Genomic DNA, 15,615 nt, shown 5'->3' on the forward strand with positions numbered 1-15,615 from the left:
AAATGATGATGTCATCTAGTAATGGATACTATTATTTGCATAAACGTCCTTTTTTCCAGCGATATCAATTGTCGATATTTTCTGAAATCAATAGCGAAACGCATATATACAGAAGCGTCTGCATATGTGTATTTGCACGTCAAGACGTTTGCATTCAACTCATTCGTCATTATGGGAGATTCTATGCGTAATATCGATTATTATCATACTACGCGATAAGACCAGGATTTTCAATGCTTGATTGCGGAATAACATGATGCATCTGCAAATAATGTATGATTAATAACTATGTATATGTTTACTGATAATATAGTAATAATATATAAATAGTTATTGTTGCTGTAGATACATTTAAACAAATATTAATTATAAATTTAGTATATTAAATATAATCACTTTTGAATTTTTGCAGAAAAATAAAAAAAAATAAATAAATAAAAACCGATTGCCACCTTTTATTTCTCTATAAAATCCCGCATCATTTATCCCATACAAAAAGAGTTTCAGTAAACTTTAAGACACCATAAAAAATCTCTATTTTTAATAAATAGTTTTATTAAAATAATTTATAATATTTTACAATACTTTGAATTTCTCTAATATATGATTAATTGTAAAATCGTATAAAAAAGCATAAATTTATAATTTAGCAAATAAATGGAACATTAGTGGATATTTAAATTTAAACATCTGTATTAAAAAACGCTTACAAATCACGCAATCATATTTAATAGATTACAAATTTTTAAGCACATGATTTTTTATGATATTTTCCATCGAATACATGTTATACGAGAGTTAATTATTCTTTAATCTATAAATTTATTACATGACACTGGATTTATTAAGATATTAATACACTCATATTTTAAATGAACTTATGAGATATTAATATCCTCATTTTAAATGATGAAACAGGTTTAATGTTTGCTTATAAGAAAATTGGACGCAATAGGCTAGACAGATATTTTTAGTGATCTTTTTTATAATTTTCTTTTATCATTGAATCATTTTAACGTGTCATATTAACAGTCTTTTGCTTAAAAGTTTACCTAATCTCTTTACTCTCTAAAAGTGAATCAGTGTATTATCACTGTAATCAGTGCTGTATTTATAACTGCTTGTAATCAGTGAATATTTACTGTTTTTCAGTGATAATACACTGATTCACGCTAGTGAAAGTAATATATATACTACTTTCACTAGCGTGAATCAGTGTATTATCACTGAAAAACAGTAAATACTCACTGATTACAAGCAGTTATAAATACAGCACTGATTACAGTGATAATACACTGATTCACTTTTAGAGAGTACATGCATTAAATTGACTTTAAATGAGAAAACGTATAGAAAAGCGTGCACTGCGTAAACTGAAAAAGTGACGTATTAAAAATCGATACTATAAAATATCACAAACTTGTAATATCGCAAGCTTTTTGCGAATGTAAGTTATTGAGCATATTGGATATCAGGCTGTATAAAGAATGTGAAAGAATGCGAGTCGATATTACGTACATTGAAGAATTTGCGAACTCAGCAACATACTGAATTAAACTTAATTTTCCGATAAAGTCGAGCAATATTTGAATAAAAAATAATGTACTTTAATTATATATATTTGAGAAATTAATTAATTAATTCAATTTTTTTAAATATTTAATATAAGAAGAAATCAAAGACTACTGTACATATTTAAAATTGTGTGTATTTTCAAAAAAAATAAACTCGGAAAAAAGTATTTTTTATTTTAGGGATTTTTTGAGATATCGCTTTGAAAAAATTAAAAATTGAAATAACGTTTGCAGAGTTTACACATAAATAATGATTTTTAATTGCTACATTCTTGTAATAGAATGTAATAGAATTCTTGTAATCGATGCTCCAAATCGGAGAACATTTAAACATACAAGACATTTTATTTTACAAGCATCTACAAAGCATTTTTTATACATGACAGACATTTCTTGCTTTTCTGCTATACTTTTATCACAAATTTCATTTCCATATAAGTTCCACTGATGACTTTTTTCAAACATCAATGTACTGGCACAATCTCTTTTTCATTTCATTTCCACAATCAATGCTCTCTTCTTCAGAATCCTAGGGTATTATTGTAGAAATTTAATGAAAAATACGGATCAATCTGTCGATTAAAAAACGGATTTAACGCTTGATTATCCGTTTTGATTCTCATGATGCGAATATTAATTTGACGAGTATCAATTTGTCTCAGGAAGAACTTGTGGAATCTCGACGACATTACCCAGTAGTTGCCATTGTCACGTTTCGCCCATAATATCTCGGCGGTAAATTGTAATTCCTCTGGACTATAAGCGAGTATTCTAAAAAAAATTAAAAGAATAATTTGAATAATATTTATAGAATTATAATTATAATATATATAATAAGAACATGATTGCTACTTCGTAATTAATAAATTATTAGTCATCAAAATGAGAGAACAATCGAATGAAAATAGGCATTAAAAATATTATTTTTGTCTTATATTCATTGTGCAATAACAATAAGTTTCAAAATTTGTGCAATAACAATAAGTTTCAAAATTTTTTCTAGATTAATAAGTCTCTCTCTCTTATAAGATATTATTATATTACTAAAAAAAGCATATGAAGATGATGTCAGCCCTGCGAAATATTTTTTGACTAATAATATTTATAAGAAATAAAATATTTGCAAATCGTTTTTTCCATTTTTTCAAACAATTAAGATAACGATGGAAAAACAACTGACGTCATAGCAATTATATTTCCTTATGGAAAATCCTAACACTATACTTTAGTAATTCAGTATTTAAAAAAAAGATTGACCTATACAATATATTCTAATTATTGCGATCATTGGACTTGGCAAAACCGGTTTTAAGATTTTCTTATAGATTTTGTTACCCTCGATTATAGAAACTTATTATTTTTATAATATAATACAGAATAATAATCAAACTATTTTTCTCTGTTTTTTTTTTAAAGATTATTTTTGCTAAACGTCAATTTCTAAAAATTAATTCGCATTAGGTCGACATATTGTGTATTTATCTGTCAAATTTTTTCGAGTAATTTAATAGCTGAAAACACATCTTCGAAATTGTTTGTCGCACCTCTGCTGATTGGTTCGCGGTTGCCACGACGCAATCGCGGTCTCGGTTAAAGGGGCGAACAAGATCGTATCATCCTGAGGATTCACAGCCAGTGGCAGACCTTGACTTGACTTTCTGCCGATCGTGGTCACAGGTAACTGTTGCCCCAAAGAAAGCGGTCCGGCTTGCAACGCGGAGGTGGATACGCTGTAGATACGATCGGTCGCCAGAGGTTGGTAATAAACGGTTCGGAGTCTCGGTGAAAATGCTATACCCACTATGCCGTCCAGGAACTCGAAAGTGACGCTTCCAATCTGGGGAGAAGTGCCTATTTAATATTATAGTATAGATGCGTGCAATATATTGAAGAAATTTTATTGCCTCTGCACTCGAATATATCGTGTATCATATATCATGCGTATATTGCACACGTTATATTTTATAATATTTTTATATTTTATATTTTATAATATTTTCCCTAATTAGGGGAAATTATGTTAATGAATATTATAAATTTTTACGACAGGTATTGAACGATATTTATTATATTAACCTATATAAAATTCAAAAATAATCTATTATATATTTGAGGAAATAATGAAAAACAATAAATTTTTTGAATACAATACATTATTAAAATTTGTGTGTCGTAATATTTTTTGAAGTGCGATAGCGCGATAAATGTTAGACATTAAATGCAATCATTTTCTATAATTATTGCAATTGGCGAGAGATAATAAAAAGAGAGATAATAAAACTGTAAGAAATAGAGAGAGCAACGTGTCCTTGTTTACATATGTATCTGGTGATATGTCAGTAGTGGGGTCTGCCACAAAAGGTATCGAGAAAGGAAAAGGTCAAGCACCGATATGAAAGAGACACATGTAAAGAGACGGATAGATTATTGTTCTGTCAACGTTCGTGACAAGAAGTGTTGAAAGTTAAGAAACATATACTCAAGATTGTTATCATTCAATAAAAAATTCTTCTATTTTAGCAGCCTTTAATAATAAATTTTCCATTCTATCGTAAAATTAGTATTTCTTTATTATTTTTTTAATAATATTTTTGTTTTTATTATGACTACTTAAATGTGTATAAATAACCTATAAAACATATTTAAAATAATTTATATAACGAATATGTTTTAATTTTATTTTTTATATAATGCATGCTTTTTTAATTGAATCTTTTATCCTCACTTTGTATGTTGCTTCATCTGGATTAGGAAGCATGGATGCATGAAGAAGGCTCCAGCTCCTATCCCTAGCAGCATCGAAGACAAGAATTCCTAAAAAGATATTAGAATTTTTTAAATACATATATTTTAAGGTTTAAGATATTAAGTTTTTTTCAAGAATTTATAAAGAAAAAATTTTATACATAATTCCTTATTATAATAAAAAAACTAAATAGCTTGAAAAAGATAATTTCAAGAGAAAAAATCATGTTTGTTGAAGAGAGGTATTTGCTATTTTTTACTTAATTCTCTTATATATTTCAATTTCATGATAAATCATCATTATTTTTTTTTATCGAAATAAATCAAAAATATTATTGTAGAAGATTTAAAGTACGATATTTTCTTAAAAATATTTTTCCAACGATTTAATTAAAAATGGTTTACCTGGACCAAGAGTATCTGTTATGTAGAGAAATACATCATCACACGTTTTTGCCGAAACTTCGTCGATGACAAAATTGGTCAGCAAACTATCTGGCCTCAACACCTAAACAGAGATAAATAATAATAATAACCGAAAACAATTACTTTTACACATAATGATGTTTTCTCAATGTAACTTGTTTTTCGAAAGCTATTATTATTACAAATCAACTCTATTTTGCTGTTTATAGATATGTAAAGTAATAAAACCGATTTCCAATTATTCTCTCTAGTTGTTATTTGAAATTATTATACTAGTCATTTGCAGATAATTTCGCCCCTTCTAACATTCTCTTTTGTGATTCTATTTATAATGTTACCTGTCATATAACGTACTAAAAAAAAGAATACGTCTGAATACATGTATGTATTAAAATGTGTATGTATAAAGTTATAAATAAATTTCTTAAATTTCTTATCACATTTAAAAACAGCTTAATAGATAAAAAATATCTTTCCTATACAAAGACATTAATAAAATTCACAAATATTGTTCTGGATATATTTTTCCCTATAAAAATATTTCTCTACTTTCAGATATCTTTATATATATATATATATATATATATATATATATATATATAATTATTTATTTTTTTTTATATATTTATTAAATTTTTTTAATTTATTTAATTTATTTAATTTATTTAATTTTATATATTTATTTTATAGCTTCTACTTAAAAATCAGTCTAGGCTCATTTATTAACGCGTTCACTCCACTCTTTATAACAAAGAGAAATGTCACTTCGCTCACCTCACGCGGAAAAGTGACATGACGAACCACCTGATTGGTCTTTAAGTCGAAGACCACGACTTTCGGCGGACAGATAGGCATAAAATCATCGACTGATGTCGTGACTCCGGCATCAACAACCCACAATCTGTCGCAGCTATCGATCCTGGTTCGATACACCGAAATCAACTTGGTGCAATTGATTTCCCCCTTTCCAGCTCCGTGCCAGTCCCACGAAGGATACGCCTGAAGTTTCGGGCTGCTTCCTAAGGGTTCCCTTCTGGAGAAGAAGCTCAAGGTGGCCGGCACACCAGCTCGTAGCCTGGGCATGCTGACGAAAATTCTGTCCCAAGATATCTCGATACCAGTCAGCACTATATTTTCCTGCTGATACTGATCGAGAAAACCGCGATCGTATGGCAGTGCGAAATCAAGCAATTGCCATTGTGCCACGGTTTCCAACGTTTCTGCCTTCGTCCTGACGTACAGCAACGACAGAATAGTCGGTATCAACAGCACGTACCTGAAAAAAAATTCAGGAATAAGCAGCTATTGAAATTAATTTTTTCTTTTATGAAGAGAAACGTTCATATTATTTTTAAAATAATCTAAAGAGAAAAGGTAGCTTAAGTAAGAGAAAGGAAAGGGTAAACTCTACTTGAATAATAATATATTCTTTATATATTTCTATTTAAATTATCTATTTCCTTCTTTCCTACATCGTGATTATCTGCTCACCTCATGTTTCAAGAATCAGGAGCTAAAATTCTGTAGCAGATCTAAGCTGTATCACTCTTCTAGCAACACAAGAGACAGGATAGCGTGACGATAACTATCGCTGGAACTAAATAGGTTCGCGCTGCACAAGCGTGAACTATCGCGAGAAGTATACTGGGCTTGTGCCACAAGCTTCACCAATACAATACTGACTGATTCAATTTTCCAGCATCGACCTGGAACTTGCAGTGCACTAGGAGACAGGATACTGTAACTCGAACGCATTGTGTAACGAGACACGAATGCACTTTTACTCACAACGCGTACGCACAATCGCTTTATCTAAGGGGCAGTGCGCCTACGAAGAACGAGCCATTCCGGGACTAGAATTCGAAGTGCGCTCAATTTCGTGCAAATCTCTCTTTGAAAAGTGGGGAGAAAGATAGCTCGGGACTACTTGACATCCACACCTTCGTATTTATTCTAGCTTGCGTAGATCTGAGATTAATAGTATCGCTTTCCTCGCGATAAAATATCGCGGAAAGGAAATTAAAAGTGAAAATCCTTCACGCACTAATAATTGATGCTGCGATAAGCTTGATGAGGAATTTTTCGTAATGATGATTTAATTAAATGACTGATAACGAGGTAAGATATCATATGATTCGGTTTTATTACATTGTATTGTATTATATTGACTTTTACGATATATAATAATGTTATATATAATTGCTTTACTATATATAATTGCTTTACTATAGCAATAAATATATATTTTTCTTTATAAAAGCAAAAATTATAAAAATTATCCAAAGATTATATATGTATATTTCGAGTAAAACACTCTTAAAAAATTCTAAATTCTTAGAGTCCATGTCTTTTGTTTCTAAAATTTGATTTAGTATTTTTTTAGAATTTTTTTATTGAAAAGAATTACAATTTTTTCCATTTATATTTTCTACACATAATTATTTTCTGTCTGATTTTTATTAAAATAATAATTATTAATACATATATGAAATTAAACTGAAACGTATATCATGCAATTGTATTAACTTATGCAAGCACAATTATTTAAGTTTCGCTAATAATTAAAACGTGTAACTTAATTAATGGAAGAAAAACTCGGTAGAGAAACTATATCGATCATGTTGGAATATCTCGTAACATTTCAATCAATATCACGCACAGACATAACGTAATGTGTTACGCGTGCTTGATATTATGCTTTGTAACTATCATCAATATTTACTGTAACTTATTGAAATAGTTCAGTTAGTTTAATAGTTCAATGATAGTAATTACTCAATTTGCGTTTTATCGAAATGAAATAAAATTTAAAATAAATTTATCTCTAAGCTTCTTATTTAAATATTCTTATCACACATGTATCTTTTCGTTCTTTAAAAAATTTATGTGTGATCCGTCAGAATCAATATACGTTTAATTTATTATATACATATTCAATGTCTCATAAATTAATTGTACATACGCTAGATTAGAATTTATAGAGAAGGGAAATAGATTCTAGAATTTTATAAAATGACAAAAAAATTTAATTCGAAACGTTTGAAATATCCCCCGTATAAATCACCATTAATTTAACTACGATATTACAAAACACCATAAAATACTGTGACATCAAACGACACTTGAGCTGGAGCTACAGCATTAGAATCAATACGTAAACGTCCTTGGTTTCGATCGAAAGTGCCGGAACTAAAGACCGCACCCATTGAACTAGATACAATTTACTTATAGGTGCGATCAAAAGAAAGCATGATAAATTAATTCGACATTCCTATATTATCATCATGTCACAATTTTGCTGCTTGACATATTTATCGGTATACGTAATTTTTTATGATGTCATATATGCATGCTTGCATACAAAATCATATATATATAAAGTTTTGCTATTTTATATTAACTATTAATTATTAAAACATTAACTATTAATTATATTTTTGATATAATAATTATTAAAAATAAATTATTATATAAAAATTAAAAATAAAATATTAAGAATAGCAATATTAATCTATTTATATTATTTATTATAAATAAAAAATACATAAAAATCAATGTTTCTTATATATATTTTTTATATATTATTAATTATTTCTTCATTTTTTAGAATATCACACGTTTGCTAAATTTTGTTCGATACAAAAAAATCGCAACGCATTTGCATTCCATTTTTTGTGTTACTATCTCGAAATCTCTGCTACAACTGCTAATTAAAAGACTGAATAATGTGATGTTTCGCTAACAAAATGCACAATCTTTAATCGTTGCAATTCTGTGCAATTCTCAGCTCAAGATAGGGAAATGAGGTATGGCAATAGGGGATAAGGCTCGATTATTCGATCACGAACCTCTCGTGTATCGAACTCTGCGTTGTATCGGAGAAAGAGATCGGATATTTTGTTGTTACCCAATATCGCGCACGAAACACCATGGGAAATACCATGCGATCACGATCGCCCTTCATTCTCACGAAGTGGAAGTGCCTAGCTATCGACCTGGAACGATATCGACTTGGAAAAATTAACAAATAAATTCTCAACCTGGGAATAAGAGCGAATAGATAGTTATAAAGGACGTTTACACCAAGGTGGTTATCTGGCATGATAAGCACTTTTGCTTCAGGTGCTCCGTTTACTTCAAAACGATTCCATCGGTTCAATTTTATTTTAATCTCTCTCATGATGCTGTCAGAATAAAAATATTAAATCGGTATATAATACTTTTTATAAATGATTATATAGAATAAAAAACCATATGGTATTAAAAATAAAAAAATTTTATACATACTCATTTCTTTTTATCTTTTCATGAATTTATTTTGTGATTATTTAGAAATTTTAGTCACGCATTATGCAATAAAAATTGAACTAATAATGTGAATTTTTTGAAACAGAGCGTTTACTTCGAGTTATTTAAGCGTGACTTGAGTAAATTTATTGAGGTACATTCATATAAATAAATATCATCTGTCACTTAAACTACACATATTAGATATATAATTATATTCAGTAAACATATAATTAACGAATATTTATCTTTACTAGTTAATAGATCATATCAAGTCAGCAAGTATTTCGAAAGTGCATTTGTATATGTTTAGAATAAATTAGAAGATAACGCAAGAGATGAAATTTTAAAATACAACCCTCCTTCTTTCATTAAATTGAAAATAAATAGCGATTCGTTCTTTTCGCTATTCGAGATGTTTTTGTACCATCTACCATCGATTAATCGCTTATAGTGCAAATTTAATTTTGACTGTCATGAAACGTGTGGAGTATCGTTTAAATAAAATTGCTATTTATAATGCGCTTATTAACATTAATTTACGTTCATTAAATGTTACGACTTATATTACGCCGAGTAAGTTCATTAATTGGAAAAAAATTATAGCTCAGTTGATCAAATGCGATGGAAATGAATCATTAAAGAATAAATTCAAGAGCGAACATCATTGTCATTATAATTTGTTGATGTCAATCTGCATCGATAAAGTTTTGTTCATATAAAAATTTTTTTTCTTGTATTAAACAATGCAACATTATTCATAATAAGACACATAATTTTGTTATCATAAATCAGTAATATCATTATTTTATCTCTGATAATATTATTCAACTTGAAGATATTTTAGTAATATTTTAAATATAATATTTATATACGTTATTATGTTTCATTTAAATAAAAAACTAAAATTCCATTTTGTTATATCAGTTGCTAATTAAATAAAATAGAATCGCTCCGATTTGCTCCAGTATTATTTTGTAATAATCTCGAAGCTATAAATATCGCGAAATTAGAATATTAAAACACACGTTATGTAATATGTAATTAAATACATTCATAGATCAAACTTTCATAGTATCGTATAAAGCCAGAAAGGATACAATTTGATCTTGAATATCAAGTTTCATTTTGAAAGTTTAACGTATCGTATAACATTTCGGTTCAATGTCCGTTTCAGAAGACGTGAAAGAGAGAAATATTCATTGTAACGTATATTGTAAACAGCTGTTAGTAAATCGGACTTGAGAATTCGAAAGGAAAACCAGTACTGAAAACCAAACTCGTTCTCGTTAATTATTCCAAGTGTACGAGTTGTGGAACTGGATCAACGTAGAGAAAAAAAGTGTTGACGAATCACCTGCTAATCTAGATACAACACACGCGATGTGATTATCTTTTTATATTCCTTAATTGCACACAATGCACAATTTGCTAACGTTCTTTCTTTTTTTCCTTTTCAAAAGCATTTAGTGTATAATTTTATAATTTGACTGAAGCAAAAAAGAAAACATTCTCTTTAATCTCTCTATTAAAAAAATGCGTAAAATCAAATTATTTAATTATTTAATTTATTATTATATTAATTGATTATTTAATTGAATCAATTATAATATTAATAATTATAATAATCAATTATAATATTAATAATATTAATAATTAATCAATTTATTATTATATTAATTGATTATTTAATTGAATAATTTAATAATTGTCAAATTATTCAACTGATTTCAATGGGAAAAAATTGAGTTAAAATAATTAGAATAATTGAACTTCTTTAAGATTCATCAAAGCAAATTTAAAGCGCTGCACATGCGAAGGAAAAGTTAAAAGACGCTGAATTTTTAAAATACATTTATTTCTCCGCTCGTCGAATGTCAGCGATTGACATTTTGCTTACTGTTGAAGAGTTTTTGCTTCGTCGGCTATGCAAAGAACGCGTCGCAGCCGACATAATTTTTCGTTGCACTCAAATTTCGACGCTAAAAGGTGATAAAGTAAACGTGCATATGCCTATATGTGTGCGTATTTTTTACCTCTATGTCCTACATTTATAGCAATGGAGATACGATAATCGGCGCAAGGTACGTTATTTATAGCGTAGGTGGAGAGGTGAACATCGAGAATTATGAATGAATTGAATGAATCGATTTCCCGACCCAAAAAAAAAAATAAAAACCGGAAAATCTCTTATTAGCGCGCCCTTCTTAATAACAACACCATCTCCTTGACTAGTCGCAATCGGCAGAGCGAGAAGGAACCTCTCTCTCTCTTGCTCTTCACATAAGATTCAACGCGTGATTGGCGCCGCAGCCGACGGTGCCCTGCATGTAATCCGGGAAGTTGCTCTCCAGGACACGCATCTGGCCCCTCTTGTAATCGGGCACGATGTGTGTGGCCAGGGCGCACTCGGTGCTGGTGTAGACCGGCTGGAAGTTGGCCGACACGAAGGGCGTGTTGGTGTCCCATCTGTAGACCTCGGCGTTGCCCTCATAACGGAAGAAGAGCGCGTTGCCGTTGTCGGTGCCCAGGACGACGAGACGCGCGGGCTTGACGCCGAGATCGTGTATCTTGCCCTGGGTGTATCCGTTCCGGAGGTGATCCGTTCGGATGGAGAACAGACGGCTGCTGCCCAGGTACGTGAAGATGAGGCAGGTGCTACCGTCCTGGCGGTGCATCAGCGCTAGGTACAGCACGTCCCTACGGTTACAGTTCGTGGTCACGGCCTGAGGAAGGACGACGCGGTAGCCACGACCGGAAGTCACGTCGTACACCAGGATCGCCCTCGAAGCCGCGTCAGACACGTAGATGAACACCCGGCCGTCCGAATTGTAGTCGGCCACGACATACTGCAGTCGGGACGCGGTGTTTGTCAGGCCGGACAGGTCGACGATTTTTACGACCTGGAATAGAAAATGGTCATTTTACATCTTCCTTGATTGATTGAAGAAGAGAAAGAAAATATACTGCAAAATTCTCTCTTTTATTTTCTCTCTCTTTTTCTCTTCGCGATCCAAATCCAGTCATAAATTTACTGTCAAAAAGCAACATTCCTGGCGATTATATAAATTTTCTAAACTTAATAATTTAATAAATAAAATTTAGTAAACTTATTTAATTAATTTTAATATTTTGAAAGAATTTAAGATTTATAAAATTAAATATATAAAAAATAAGGATATATATATATATATATGTATATAATAAATATGAATTATTAAATTAAATTATTAGAAAATTTAAAAAAGTTATTTTATAGGTTAAAATAAATTTTTAAATAAAAATGTAAATTATAAATTTAAACAAATAAAATATATAAATAGGAAAAAAATGGTAAAAAAATAAAAATTAATGAAATTTATCAATAAATATTATTAATAAATAATTATTGAATTATTAATAAGTATATCATAAATTAATTATTAAATATATCTATACTTTTCTTTAAAAAAAAACTTATTCTTCTCAAAATGAAAAGATAAAGATAGCATTGCAATTTCCTTAACAAACTTAGATCTTACTTCAATTGGCATTAAATTTCAATATAATTATACGGTTTAAAAGATAATAGATGGTTTTTTAATTGTATATTTCGCGGCGATTACGATAGGAAAGGCGTTTAAAATTCTTATTACATAAGACTCGCGAAAGCAAAAGGGAAAAGCAACTAATGCTGACTGAATAAATAATGTGCACGAATAATGCACAAATGCTAACGAAAAATTACATAAATAAAAGTACAAATTCTCTTTTTCATCAATAAATTTAAATAAATAAATATATATTAGAACGCTTCTCTTTCTATATAAATAACAAGTTGCAGTGAATTTCAGGGATATCGTTCTTATCCTTTGAAAAAATACCTTCAGAAAAGAATTAAACAACACCATAAAATTTATATCTTTATATGTATACGTAAACGACACACATACACGCCGTTTTATCGCTAGTTTGAATTGATACGCGCGAATTATCTCACCTTGCCGGTTTTTATGTTCAGGGCGACAACCTTTGGCGGGCATTTTCGTTCGGGCTGCTCGAGGGAATTTACGACGCCCGTGTCCAGCGCCCACAGGATTTCTTGAGGATCCAAATAGATGTCCACGACGTTTTGCAACGCGGAACACGTTCCCTCTTCTTGGAGGGACCAGCAAGGGAAAGGGAGGAGATTGGCCTGACAGTTCTTATCCTTCAACGACACTCTGGCCAAGGTCACTGGCACGCCAGGTTTAAATCTGAAGAAACGTTTCAAGCAAATATGTTCTTAGGCTCTTGGAATTATTGATTTTCCCTATTTTTTTTCGGAAAATGTTAACACAAAATCTCTTCCGGCAATTTAAATTTTTTATTACTTCTCCTGAAATTATGATGCTTCATAAATAACAATCATAAAGGGTGAAATCTGTTATAAGATACATTAATTATGTGAAATGCAATTTTTTGCATCTCTCGATTGATTTATATCGAATAAATTAAAGATAGATATTAGTTAAAATTACTTTGTACGTTTCAGTTATTTTTCATGTTACGTTTACGGATGTAAATATCTCTTTGCACTACAATACGGTTAATGCCCGAATGATGTAACGTTGTTATGAAGGTAGACACTTATATCGCGTGACCCTTGACAAGGTCTACAGCCTTGTTTCTCTCGATTGCCACGTTCAAAGCGAAACTTGAAAGTGATAGTTTCATCGGAATTTTACCAGCAGACGACCGCTACATCTTTCCGCATCGGAGAAATTATGATTACGACCGCGCCCTCCGATTACGATCGACTTACGACCAACGATCTCGTTAACGATTTCTACAAGAACTGCGTGTACCGCTTCTGATGTAACGCACGTGCGCTTACCTCTTATGGGACCAGTTAACTCGCTCAAGAATGCGGCTACCTTTTTATCCTGATTTGGACGCCATCGAACGTATGATTTCGTGAATCGAAGGTACAAATACGATCTATTTCTTTATATAGGTTCCTCGAACTTTTTGTTGCAATAGCAGCGCGACTTATCATTAAAGAAATAACACAAATGACGATGTTGCTTTCTTTTTGTAGAATTATTTTTGTAGATTTTTTTACATGCAAACACATATTTATAGATATAAAATTTGAATTTTTAGTAATATAATAATTTGTATTTAAAAATGTATTTAAAATGTATTTAAAAATTCTATTATAGTAGCAAAAAATTCACTTCAATTTGCGAAGTATTATAATCCTTATTACTTATACATTTTATTAATATTACATTAATTTTTTCATAAGATAATTCAAGAAAATCTATTTTCATAAACACGTTTTAAATAACCGAAAGTTTTTATTAAATATTGCATCATTAAAAATTTGATGCAATATCAGAAATTTATTTATTTGCTCTGATTTATTTTTCTGTAGAATAATTTTATTATATATAATGATAAAGAGAATCAAAAAATTATAAAAATATCAAAAAATTATAAAAATATTAATAAATTATAAAAACATCAAAAAATTATAAAAATATTAAAAAATAAAAATATCAAAAATTTATAATTGTATAATTGTAGCAGAAACAATGTTGAAAATTATTTAAAACAATTTTGGAAATTAATAAATTGTATATATTTTTCATACCTAGGTAAAGCAAGGACAGCATCGTCCTTGTAGATCGCAGCCCTGGTGGCGAGGACATTTTTCGAGATGTAACGACCGCTGGTCCTGAACATGTTCTTTGTGGCCGGGCAAGGCCATTCGAAGGATCCGCCGGTCCACGCGATATTCTTGTTCGCGATACACTTTTGTTCGTTAGCACCGACGAGAGCAACGGCGATGATAAACGTCACCGCCCGTGCGAAGAACATGCTTTCCCGTTCGAGTTTTCCCCGTTTCTATCGAATTATGCGTCCCAAGCCGCGTCTCTTTTAGCGAAGGAATCGAACCGTAAACTGTAGGGTCCTCCGAATTACGCCAGTTTTATAATCCTGTCGTGTAACGCAGCCGCTCATTACGAAATGTGTCGGTTTGAAAAATATTTAATCGCGATGCGCAACACATCATCACGTTCATTCAAGGAGTTCCGCACACGAGTCGGTGCTAAATGTGTGGGATGGAACTGCCAAAACCGGTGGTAAACACAAAGAATTAGTTGTAAACAAAAAACAATGTATATACATGTATGAACTCATCACTTAATTAGTTAACAAATCGTTAAATTATTTTTTCTGTTATGAATCGATTCTTCCTACTCTCTTGAAATAAGAATATATTTTATCTATTAATATATTAAGAATATATTTTATCTATTAATATATTAAGAATATATTTTATCTATTAATAATAAATAAATTGACAATATATTTGCATAATTTAAAAATTATATATAATAATAATACAAAAATGCAAAAATTATAATTAAACAATTAGTTAACATTAATTAAACAAATAGGAATAAAAACAAAATATTTAATAACACTATAAATAAGAGTAAATATTATTTATATATAATTAAATTAATTTAATGTATATATAATTAAATATTATTTATATATTAAAAAAGAAGAAACAAATTTATTAAAATATTTTAAGCAGTTGCATTTTTCT

The 15,615-nt window shown here is 30.0% G+C and overlaps 1 protein-coding gene across 1 annotated transcript; it reads right to left on the reverse strand.

Moving 5' to 3' along the window:
* Window positions 1–1,775: 1,775 nt before the first annotated feature.
* Window positions 1,776–15,192, reverse strand: LOC145959238 (uncharacterized). The gene is given in 9 exon segments (XM_083077885.1): window positions 1,776–2,345; window positions 3,119–3,411; window positions 4,300–4,388; window positions 4,725–4,827; window positions 5,520–6,021; window positions 10,933–11,045; window positions 11,309–11,935; window positions 13,012–13,267; window positions 14,650–15,192. Coding segments are annotated over 9 exon segments (2,460 nt in total). The 5' UTR covers window positions 14,877–15,192; the 3' UTR covers window positions 1,776–2,095.
* Window positions 15,193–15,615: the final 423 nt, after the last annotated feature.

The sequence above is a fragment of the Camponotus vicinus genome, unplaced genomic scaffold (genome assembly GCF_025532165.1).
Source record: "Camponotus vicinus isolate PSW18456_S1 unplaced genomic scaffold, iyCamVici1.0 SCAF_1, whole genome shotgun sequence".
Lineage (NCBI taxonomy): Eukaryota > Metazoa > Arthropoda > Insecta > Hymenoptera > Formicidae > Camponotus > Camponotus vicinus.